The sequence below is a fragment of the Urocampus carinirostris genome, chromosome 7, assembly GCF_059441175.1.
Source record: "Urocampus carinirostris isolate Australia breed hairy pipefish chromosome 7, RoL_Ucar_1.0, whole genome shotgun sequence".
Classification (NCBI taxonomy): domain Eukaryota; kingdom Metazoa; phylum Chordata; class Actinopteri; order Syngnathiformes; family Syngnathidae; genus Urocampus; species Urocampus carinirostris.
In genome coordinates, this window is record NC_142355.1 from 10,507,665 (window position 1) to 10,520,019 (window position 12,355).

General features: G+C 38.8%; 1 protein-coding gene across 1 annotated transcript in view; it reads right to left on the bottom strand.

The window, feature by feature from the left end:
* Positions 1–12,042, bottom strand: part of slc12a3 (solute carrier family 12 member 3) — a 35,876-nt gene extending 23,834 nt beyond the window's left edge. The window contains 10 exon segments of the mRNA XM_088339209.1: positions 712–869; positions 2,716–2,800; positions 2,901–3,031; positions 3,122–3,233; positions 5,520–5,630; positions 6,528–6,667; positions 8,396–8,491; positions 8,603–8,678; positions 11,586–11,714; positions 11,773–12,042. Coding sequence (XP_088195335.1) covers positions 712–869; positions 2,716–2,800; positions 2,901–3,031; positions 3,122–3,233; positions 5,520–5,630; positions 6,528–6,667; positions 8,396–8,491; positions 8,603–8,678; positions 11,586–11,714; positions 11,773–12,042 — 1,308 coding nt within the window.
* Positions 12,043–12,355: the final 313 nt, after the last annotated feature.

Sequence of the window (12,355 nt, forward strand, 5' to 3'; positions counted from 1 at the left end):
CTGTCGCATTTTATGTTAGTTTTGCCGGAGATCAAAGCCAGGAAAGAAAGCTTACCACGTGATGTGAGTCATAATTTTATTCATATTTAGTTTCTTTTGTCTTTTATTAGCATATTTGGTGTTGGAGTCATCCAAAAGTAATTGAAAGTAATCCAGTTAAAGTAACCCTACCCAACCCTGTATAGAGGATATACAAATGAGTGACCCAGCATATCAAATTCACGAAACGAGTGATGGCATCTCCACCCGTTCCGAGTCTCCGGTGAGGAACATTTGGAAAGTACATCACGGGCGTCACAAACCCGATACATAATTTTACTTTAATGACCAAACGCCACCTTCTCTTTTATTTTTTTTTCTCATATACTCATGAAAAAGCAGCCACAGTAACTTACAAACTCCTCTCACTGACAACTAACCAACAAAACAGCAGCGTAATAAAAAAAATAACACTTTCTGAGGAACAAATGACTTTGTTTCGGTTACTATCGATCCTATGAACGTTGAAATGGTGAAGCTGCTAGCATGCAATGCATTGTGTTGATACAAAAAATGGCAGGGCTGTCATCTGCCTCGTGTTCTAATTGGCTAAAAAAAGCGCTGTCGGATCTATTAATTGAGAAGCAAAGGGCAATAGCAATAAGCACTTTCAGCATTCCATTTAACGGAGTAACATTCATTTTGATACTGTTTGAGTTTGTGTGTGTTGACCTGATAGTAATTACGAATGCCAAATTTGCATGTGTTGTTGGCGACACAACCACTAAAGTCCCAGCCATACTGACAAGCTAAACCAGTACAATTGTTGCTTGTTGAGGAGGTCAAAGTGTCATTTAACAGTCCAGATGCATCCCTGACAACACAGGAGCCTAGAAACAAGAAGAAATACATCGAGGTTACACACACAGATAATTAAATTAAATTTACACATCAAATTAAATTATTTTCTATCAGTACATATTTACAAGTTTACACTATTATAACATTTTCATGACACTCAATTGTTGTTTATATGAAGTATTTTGTGTTCTGCCTACTGAAAGTAAAAGTTAATCCCCCAACTAGTTATTTGTGACTATTTTTCTGACCCTATTTATGGTCAAAAATAGCATTTATGTTATTGGGTTTGCAGAATATAAATCAAGCAACAAAATGTTTTCTTTTTCACCTGACGAGCCTGCTATGTAGTCTGACATGGGTTGTCAATGTCATGTCCTGCACGGTTGTCATGGCGCCCAGCTGGCCCCGCCCCATGAACACCGGCTGATGCGCATTGGACTGATTGCTCTTGGAGTACTTAAGCGCGCTCCTTTGTACTGTGTGTTGCTGGAACGTTTGTTAAACCTGCTTAAACTCCATGAGACTTCTGTTAAAACCTGTTAAATGCCTAGTTCTGTGAATCTGCCCGTATTTGATCCTGTTTTGTTTTTGGTCTGATCCGTTTGTTTGTTTTTGACAACTTTTCTTTTGTTTGGATTTCTAATCCACTCTGCGACCATCGATCCCCGGATCGAGTGTGCGCACCCTCCTCATCCTTCCCCCAATAAATTGTGAGTACGTCTACGCGAATGGGTCCTTTTTTCCTGTTTCCCGCTCCGTTCTGTGACAGTCAAATGCGGACGATATCACTCTTTATAAAGTCACAAGTAAGTTCCAATCACGACTTCTCCAGAAAACAGGTCAATAGTGATTGTTTCAGTATTGGGGATCACTTTTTTAATTGAAAAAATGTATATTTATCTCAAGCCACACTACCCATGTGAAACATATACAAAAAATCTCGTACTCGGATTAATGTTCTCACATTTAATCGCTAATACAGGATATAATGTAACCTCAGCTATAATCTCATCTCATCTCATTATCTGCACCGCTTATCCTCAGTAGGGTCGCGGGGGTGCTGGAGCCCATCCCAGCAATCATCGGGCAGTGGGCAGGGGACACTCTGAACTGGTTGCCAGCCAGACAGACAACTCGCTCGCTCATTCACACCTAGGTACAATTTGGACCGGCCAATCCACCTGAAATGCATGTCTTTGGAACGTGGGAGGAAACCGGAATGCCCGGAGGAAACCCACGCAAGCACGGGGAGAACATACAAACTCCGCACAGGACGGCTGGTAGCTGCATTTGAATCCGTGACCTCAGAACTGTGCGACGGATGCGCTAACAACTCAGCTGCCGTGCCGCCCATATGATATAATGTAAGATAATATAATATGATATAATATAAAAAAAATACAAAACATCGGATGTTAGATTACAAAAAATGAATACAATTTTTCAAAATTTTAGCAATTGAGCAGCAATATTTTCTTGCAAACTTAAATAATCCATTATAAACACAAGATTAACCATTTAATTTGTTTTTGTAAGAGATTGTTCCACACAAAAGTGGGGCTTCAGTGGGGCAACAGGACTACAACCAGTGTAGGCTTAATGTAGAACCCAGCTTCTCTATGAATATGAATCATTACCAACTGGATAAATATCATTATCCAAGGGCGTAGTTTTGGCATGGACGGAGGGGACGTGTGCCCACCAATATCGAGCAGTCATTGTTTTGTCCCCACCAACATTATGTGATCACTGTCCCCACAAATACCAAGTCCAAACCTATGCCCTTTTTATGATCTAACACATTATTGCAATATATAGATTTTTTATTCAGACACAAACAGCACAGTTTGGGTTTCTAATAGGAGAATACACTACCAATTGTAGCAGAAATGATAAGGTAGGACAAAGTAGTCCAAAATATAGCCATTAGTGTTCCTCTGGGGATAGCCACTGTTGGATCCTGACAAGGGCAGAACAAAAAAATAGACAATTTGATAAATGGCAATGGTAAATATAATTTAACAAAGGGGACCAACACAAGGAGGAAAACAGTGAAATACCTTCAGATCCCCAGAAATGTTAGCTCCTGCCAGAATTCCAGTTGCAGAGGGGAAAAAAATGGAGAACATGCCAAAGAAGCTTCCCTCAGCTCCACGCCAATCAGGCACAAAATTGTCTGCAAAAATGTCCTCTTTGGGGAGTGAATTTTTATTTTTAGTGAGATGGTTAAGAAAAGGTGAATGTGATACTAAAAAATATAAAAAATATACAATTAATTGACCTTTATAGCTGAAAAATCCCTTGGCCTGTCTCTCTGGTGATGCAGGGATGATAGTTCCAACAATGTAACTTGCAAATGACACCATGATGACCAGAAAAAATAAAACCTGGGCCTTTGGAAAAAAAAGTAATTTACATTCACAGAGGAAAGAAGTAACTTCCAGTTGATTCATTCAATGCGGCTCTGCAAAATCCAACAAGCAGAAGGCATTCCCACTGACGCTATAAAGCAGGGGTGTCCAAATCATTTTAACTCGGGGGCCACACGATAGAACAAACATTCTGTCGGGGGCCGGACTAGTAGATTAAAGAGAAAGAAAAAGAGAGATAAAGAAATAAGAGAAAGAGGGAGGGAAAAGGAGAGGGGGCCTGACAAAGAAAGAAAAAGAGAGAGGGAGGGAGAGAGCGTGAGAAAAAAAGATTAAAAGTCGTGAGAGAGGGGGAAAAGAAAGGGAGAGGAAGAAAGAAATCCAAAGAGAAGTAGAAAAACAGAAGGAGAGAAAAGAGTAAAAAAAGCGCGAAGGGTATGAAGAGAGAAAGAGAAAAGAGAGAAAAAGAAAAAAGGAAGTTAGAGCAAAAAAGGGTTAAAATACACAGAGAGAGAAAGAGACAAAGAGCAACAAAGGAAGAGAAAAAGAGAGACAAATAAAGTGAAAGAGACAGAGACAGAGTGGAAGAAAGGGGTGGAAAAGAAAGAGAGAGAGAGAGAGAGAGAGAGAGAGAGAAAGAGAGAGAAAGAGAGAGAGAAATAAATACAAGTACAGTGTCTTTGTTCGAGGCACCTGGCTTTGGTAACAGCAAGTTGACATATTTCAACCTGCAGCTTATTTTTCTCTTGCGCTTCTCTGCTGAGTGTTGTCTCGCGGGCCGGATTCAATCCCTTAGCGGGCCTGATCTGGCCCGCGGGCCGCCTGTTTGACACCTGTGCAATAAAGGAAAGCGTTCCAAGAACGCAATTACTTTTCTCTGTACAGATTACTGTTACACGTTATTGATAACTCAACTGTTGTTACTACATGGTATGTTTAAGTTATTTCACCACTCATTAAATGCGATACATGAATTACAATGATGAACATCCATGCATAAATTACGTTATCACATAAAACCGTCATTCACCGGCAACATTCACTTAAGGATTGACATGCTTGTGCATCTATAACTTTGCTGTCTTAGTTGTACATGTGCATAAAACAGATTAACAAATCTACATTACGTACGTGCAAATCCTTTTTAATTTTTGGTTTCACTAACAGCCATCATGTCAACAAAATGCACTGGACCGACAAAAAGCACCTGCTGCCAGGCCCAAAAGGCAAATGCTGTCTATTGCAGGAAAAGTTGTATTAAAAGGGAAGGTAAAGCATTTTTACAACACATTTGTTTCCCCAATAACGTCCACTTGATGGCAACAAAATATCATTGGAAGTTAAAAAAGTGGTTTCAAGGTAGTGCAATATGTATGCGAGATAAATTTTCAAACTATTAATTGACAGTACAGAAGATATTATTAAGAAAAATATTAAGGCTATACGAGACATACATTAGTTCAGGGGTGTCAAACTCATTTTAACTCGGGGGCCACACGATAGAACAAACATTCTGTCGGGGGCCGGACTAGTAGATTAAAGAGAAAGAAAAAGAGAGATAAAGAAATAAGAGAAGAGAGAGGGCGGGACAAAGAAAGAAAAAGAGACAGAGGGAGAGAGTGTGAGAAACAAAAGAGATAAAAAGTCGTGAGAAACAAAAGAGATAAAAAGTCGTGAGAGAGGGGAAGAGGAAAGGGAGAGGAAGAAAGAAATCCAAAGAGAAATAGAAAGACAGCAGGAGAGAAAAGAGAAAAGAAAGCGCAAAGGGTAGAAAGAGAGCAAGAGAAAAGAGAGAAAAGGAAAAAAGGAAGAGAAAAAGAGAGTCACAGAGAGTGAAAGAGACAGAGAGTGGGGGAAAAGGGGTGAAAAAGAGAAGGAGAGAGAAAGAGAGAGAGAGAGAAAGAAACACAAGTACAGTGTCTTTGTTGGAGGCACCTGGCTTTGGCAAAAACAAGCTGACATTTTTCAACCTGCAGCTTGTTTTTCTCTTGTGCTCCTCTGAGTGTTGTCTCGCGGGCCGGATTCAATCCCTTAGCGGGCCTGATTTGGCCCGCGGGCCGCCTGTTTGACACCTGTGCATTAGTTCTTTGTTAAATAAATGCTTGAGCCTGTGAATAGAGTTTGTTCTTGGGTTTAATGTATAATATAGTACATGATCACTAAAAAAAGGTTTCTACTTTGCGAATTTAGGCTATTAATGGTTATTTTGGGATCGCAACTCCTGCAAAAACGAGTGATTACTGTACTTATGTTTCTTTCTTTAAAAAACGAAAGAATGACTGATATGGACATAAGAATAGATTAGCATACCTTTGACTCCCATGCCATGCCCGCCATAGAGATTCCCAGAAGACATGTTACTGTGATGATACCAATGATGCGGATGTCATTGATACGGCTCACCATCACTGCACCATTTTCCTTTAAGAAAAGGAAAATCTTTGAGATCATTTAAAGTCTGCAAAAACGACACAATAATAAATTATACAATAAAATCACAAAATCATTAACAAATGATTTGGGTGAGTTTGCGTCACGGTAGTCTCTTTACTAGACCATTAAGGAGTCACTTTTATTATTGTTCCCAAACAGTTGGCCAAACTCCCCAACATATTTGAACGGAATTAACTATAAAAGATAAATAATGTGTGAATTAGATACTCTTTGAAAATGACAGGAAGGGAGAATTGATGACGACAATGATGCACTGTAATAATAGTCTGTGGTTTTCTATAATCTGTGGTCTGTGTAGCCCTTTAAGTCTCTTTGTGATTAAGGGCTATACCAATAAACATGACTTGACTTGTCTAGTTGGCACAGCCTAATTGAACGAGGCACACTTGCATATTCGCTATAGTAAAATAATGATAATAGTACAGTTTTATATTAAATTATCTTTGCAGATGGCTTAGCACCAGTCAATCGACTTAAAGGACTAATGTATTGAATGCCACAACCGCAGGTTACAAACTGTAGATAGTTGACCCTGTACTGTTAGCATGTAAATATTACTCAAAGTCTGGCTAGCGGTTAACTAGTACTTGGAATTTATTCATTTTCAAACCGTTTGTAGTCACAGGGTAAATCTGACTTAGATGTAAGAATTTGTCAGTGGTAGTGAGTTGAAAACGAATCTTTGAAGTCTGAAATTGATTCCTGACCTTTTAGGTAAGAGTAAGTGTTTGTGGTGTGTCTGTAAACCCTCAAAGTAAATTATCTCAACTATACAAATGTTTCATAAGTTCGTGAAATTAGCTCTTAAAATGAACCAAAATGAACTTTTTATCTACATTTGGTAGAACTCAGTGAACCACTTACATGCATGAGGTCTACAACAGTCTCAGCGAAGCCCACAGTGTGCATGGCCACAGCAACCGCATTGGCAAAGGCAAAAATCAGACCGATGGACCCACCAAGCTCTGGACCTAAGCTCCGACTTATCAAGAAGTACGTCCCTCCTAAGAAAAACATTTAGCATTTATCATGGCCAATCAAAATAAAATATGTTTCAAGACTTAAAAAGTTTTGTTTTATACAAGAGATTCCATTAACTTCTAATGGTAAATGGTAATAGCACTTAATATTTCATTGCCCTGCGATTGGCTGGCAACCAGTTCAGGGTGTCCCCTGCCCAATGCCCGATGATTGCTGGAATGGGCTCCAGCACCCCCGCGACCCTACTGAGGATAAGCGGTGTAGCTAATGAGATTTCTAACATTTTTTTTACCAAAAACATAGAAAGAAAATACATTTTCCAATCAAAGTAAAAAGAAGAGCCATTTCTGCAAGCAAGCCCCTCAGAAAACACCACTCCCAATACTTTATACATCATCTTAGGTGAGCCAATTGGTTTCTTTATTTTTGGCTAGCTACAACAACAAAAAATGTTCTTGCACAGGGGTGGGCAAACTTTTTGGGTTGCAGGCCACATTTGGTTGAAAATATTTGATAAAAGGCCGGAGCAGAGGTAAATGGCTGATTGTTTTATTTGATTTTTTTGTGTATGACGATACAGTCTTGAATCCGATACCTCGGAAATACAAAAGGAAAGAAAGATAACATAAGCCAATGTATTTTTTCTCGTTTGCATTTACCTGCATGAGTTATGTTTCGTTGTCTATGTCTTTGTAAAAATACAATTTCTACCAAACACTGTTAAAACACTCAAAATATACAACTGAATATAAGTATTTACAAATAAAAACATAATTAAAAGTAATAGCAAAGTAAAATCTCCATTTTTAAACCCCAAATGTAATAATTTGCATTGACATTCAATGTAATAGGGCTACTTCAAAACTGTTTTATTGCATGAAATTGAAAATATGAATATTAAAGATTGATTAAAAAAAGAAATGTAGGTTGAATTTTGGCCATGATCCGAAAGAAAAATGTCAGTTTTATCAGAGTGCACAAAGGCACACGAGCTAGGAAATCCAGATGAGTGTAATCGTATTACGTCAATCGGTGCGTCAGTGACTTCAAAGGTAAAAAACATTGGGATGGTTTGTTTCCTCAAATGTTCTCTGGTTGATAAATGGTAGTTAGCAAATATAACTACTGTGGGTGGTACTTTGTGAGTTGCACTTAGCTATGGTAACATTCAGTAGACATACCTAAAACTGCAGGTCATTATCTGATGGACTAAATTTGTTAGTGGCCCTGATCCAGCCCATGGGCCGTAGCTTGCCTACCCTTGTTCTAGCATGTTTGGACCGTAACTGCAACGCTAGCAGCCGTTATAATGGCATGCATCAGTGGGGTGGTTCAATCCTAGAAATCTATTCGGGGTTCCAGAGTTTTTCTTTGTCGACAACAATGTAGCAAAGAACTGTTACATTGCTTGGTGATATGCGTTGCTAGATAATTCGGTTTACGATTTAGTAACCTAAAGACTGTAATATTTACTGTAACTTATCATTGTGCAGCCTTGTTGGCATTAGGATTAAGATGGATCATTGCTAAAGTAGTTTGTCACAGGTGGTAATTTAAAAGAAATATAATCAAAGTGAATATTTTCACATTACAAATAGTTACCTAGTTCATCAATTGAATTGTACTGAATACTTCCATAACACAGTTCTCATATCTCTAAAGTTAAGGCTATTTGCCCGATGCAGTACTCTAATTATTCTTTCAAGCAGTCGTGGTAAAATACTGCTGAATTTATCACAAAATGAGGGGACCTCCTTTGACTTTGCCATTGGTTGCAATTGCAGAGGTAGAGAGTCCAGTGATGCCAGTTATACAGGAGGATAACAGGATGATCACCCAGGTCAGACCTACACAAACAGAAAAGAGCAAATTAAGAATATTGGAAGAAGGCTGTTTCCAGGATTTTGTTGCCCATGTTGTTTTACTAAAATCACAAAAGAATATTTTGTTTTACTTGCCTATACCCGCTTGTGCAGTAATCCAAGGGAGCCGCAGGTACAAGATCACACCCCAAATGTTCAACATGCAACGGATCTAAAAAGTCATGAACTCATTGAATTTATTGAATTGAAGCATTGTCAAAAAACAAAACCAGATCTAAATAGTGTGTATACTGCTTGAGAGCTAGTCAAAAACGTGATCATCATAGTAATCAATATTATTTGCCCTCATGTAGGTTTTAGATCAGGGGATGATGTCATAATAGTCAGTGGTTTGCAATAATCTGTGGTCTCTGCAGCCCTTTGAGACTCTTCGTGATTAAGGGCTATACAAATAAACATGACTTGACTTTGAGGAGATGAAATCAGCGTTTTTGGATTCAGACGTAGTAAAATTATGCTATTTTGAAGAGATTACCCGGAGTGCTTCAAGGATATCATATTTTTGTCAAGGATTTGTGATGCTATTTCATTTGAGGACATGCCAAGTGTTCTCAGCACATAGTAGGCCACCACTGTTGGTTAACTTATTTCACAATTTAATGTTTTTTTATCATCGTTTGATTAATTGTATTAAAGAGGTGTAGATTAATGATGTATTTGTTACCTTTTTGTAGAGGGATTTAAAAGAATCCGAGTGACTGCATCTTTAGTAAACATCAACAATCCTCCGTTTCCTTTTTCAAAAAAACATAAGGGGCAAAACCCCACAAAACCAAACACTAACTCATCGCATTGATTTCCAGAGAGGAAAACATATCAAATTTCTGTGATTGGTCAAGACACAAGTTTTTATGAAAAGCAATAAATGCCAGAATCAGCTTAAAGCGTTGAAGAGAAAAAGTCAGAGTGTTCAAGCTCCATATTAATATTGTAAACACCCCTGAGCAGCGTTACCTCGAAGCTGCGCGCGTGCGCAATTGCGCACTGCTCGCACATTTTCAGCGCACAAGAAAATCCAGCCAGCGCACAAAAATGAGGGCTCAAAATTACTAATTAAGAAGCGACTTAAGTCAAACTTACAGTGCATGAAGGTAAAAATACACGGGTTCCCCTGACGTTGTGTCCTAAACGCGGTATTTTGAAGTCGAGTCGAAGTAGAACGAAGTTGAGTAAAGTTAGAAGAGTTTGTCGAGAACCGGCTTCTTCGGCTCGGCTTACTAAAAAAAAACGGCTCTTTCGGGTACTAAACGGCTCTTCAAGTTGATTTTGCTTCTTTAATCCCAACATGACATATTATGTAAAATTATGCACACAATGACTTAAAGGAATGGGGGAATAGAACAAAAAAGAAAAAAAATACCAAAATGAAAAAGTAGTGAAAAGCTGAGAAAAAAAGAAACAAAAGGAAGAAAAAAAAAGAAGGAAAAATTTAGAAAAAAAGCCAGAAAAAAAGAAAAGAAAGAAATGTAGGAAAAAAGTAAATAGAGAACAAAAAGAAAAAAAGTAACAGCTCGGAAAAAATAAAAACAATGAGATTTTTTTTTTAAAGAATTTAAAAAAAAAGTAGAAGAAAAAACAGAAAAAAGAAGAAAAAGTTTGTGTTGCATTCAAATAATTTCCAATTATACCAAGTCATTCTTGTTGCCAACATTGTACTTCCCCTAAAAAATGTAATTAAATACAGTTGTGTATTGTGCAACCGACTAAATAAGCCCCCAAATATGTTAGTATTATGCGACAAAAGATACCAGGAAAAAAAAGAAATCTTGTGAAAAGAATTGTAAGAACAAACGACGTTTGTAGGACGTACAACCTTTGCAATAGTACATGAGTCAATTCATTCAAAAGAGAAAAATAATTTTGCATTGCTGGAAACTCAGCAAAATGTAACTTGATGTCAAGTTTTGGACATGTTTGATAATGATTTAGTTGCCACACTTGGGATTATGGTTACTCACTGTTGTTTCAAGAGTTGCTCACCGACTTTGTCTTAACGCTCAGACCCGTGGAAAATTAGAGGGAACATTACCCCTGAGTGAATCATAATTATGAATTTGGCTATTCTGACATTATAACCAATACGGACCATGGTCCAAAGAGTTCTTTGTGGACCCGGGTCTAATTATTTGGATGCACCAAAGGCAAAATCTTACAACAAGCCACAGGACTTGCACATGTTTGACTGCAGGGTGTTTGATCAGTTTTTTGCTCTCTTGTTCCACGGCAAAGAAACAAAGATAAGTGTGTAGAGTGATGCTTTGCTACTTGGACGCACAAATACCTACATCTGACTTCAGAGAACCTAAGCAACAGTGTCTCTGTTTCTCCCTAAGACAAGCGCTCTAGCTAACTTCAAATGACTGAAGCAACGACGTCTCTCTTAGACGAGGTACTTGTGGGCAACCTCAGTGAAAAGCATGACACCCAATTTGGTGCTGCAGGTCAAACATCTCAAACACGCCATAGAAAATATCTGCTTAGCGATTTTCACTTACTACAATACACACACTGTTAATAGAATAGAATAGAATAAAATAGAATATGCCTTTATTGTCATTGTTACAACATGGGATATGCTGTGACAACGAAATTGGACGACTCCAGGTCCACATTTACAGTGAGGATAAGGAAACAAAGAGACAAAGGAACAAAGAACTAACTGACTTTGTTGTCCTCCGGGGGGACGGGGGGTGGGGGGGGGGGGTTGATGAGGGGGGGTGGGATGGGGGTGTGGGGGGGTGTGAGGGTCAAACAGAGTTGCCGGATACATTACACATAGTCCAGTGTTTTTCCGAATTGCTCAGTCCACAATTGAATCGATTTGGGAGTACAGTCCATAATTCCAACACTCCAGAAAATCCATCAGATTCCAAATACCATCCTGTTAAAATGTTTCATTGTTGACTTAAGTTTGGATAAAATTAATTGTGTTGTAGTTAATGAATCTGTCTGGGTGTTTAAACCAATTAGTATTTCATTGTCAAATCAATAGACCACAAATCAATACATACGAGTGTAACTCCTTCAAAATGTACAATATGCACTCCTCAGTACTGACCATTACTCCATGAACCCAGCCAAATCGTGTCGGGACGGGCAGTGGAGCGTTTGGCCCCTCATCCTCAGAGCTGTCTCCTCCCATGACATCTGGTCTTGTCTCCTCGTACATGGGAGGTTGGGAGTCAGCCTATGGTTGAGGTCAATCAAGTGTAGCCGAAAGTAAAGAATTACATTAGAATACTCACTTGAGGGTCGGCATAGAGCTGGTAGAGAGATGGCCTAAACAGTTTTCGTCGTCCACAAACTTGCGTGTTGGCGTAGAAGTCCGAGTTTGGTGGGGCATCCAGGGTCTCATAGCGATTTGGGACATGGGGGCCACAGCTGCTGTCCCCATGAAAATTATAATAATCAGACTCAAACTCTGACGGTATTGTCTTTCCGTCGCTCAGTGATTGAGAAATCCTTGGTCTGTACGCAGAGAGATTTATGCCATCGCTGACTACTTGTAACTCCATTTAGAAAACAAAACTGTTTTTCTTCCACAGCTGTTTGAGAAGGACCAGTCAAGAGGATAAAGACATTCTCTTGAGAAGCCCGTACGTGTTGGTCATTTTTATATCATAAGACCAGGAAGAACTTCAGGCGATGTAAATGACCTTGTTCAATGAACAGTTACAGAACTCATTACAGCAATGGTCACAAACATTTTTTCAGAGAGCGAGCCGCTCGTAGCTAATGATTAGGAAGGATGAATTAATGAATTCATTTTGAACATGTTTAAAAAGCCCCCCGCAAATACTTAAATTACTGTATTTTCCGCACCATAGG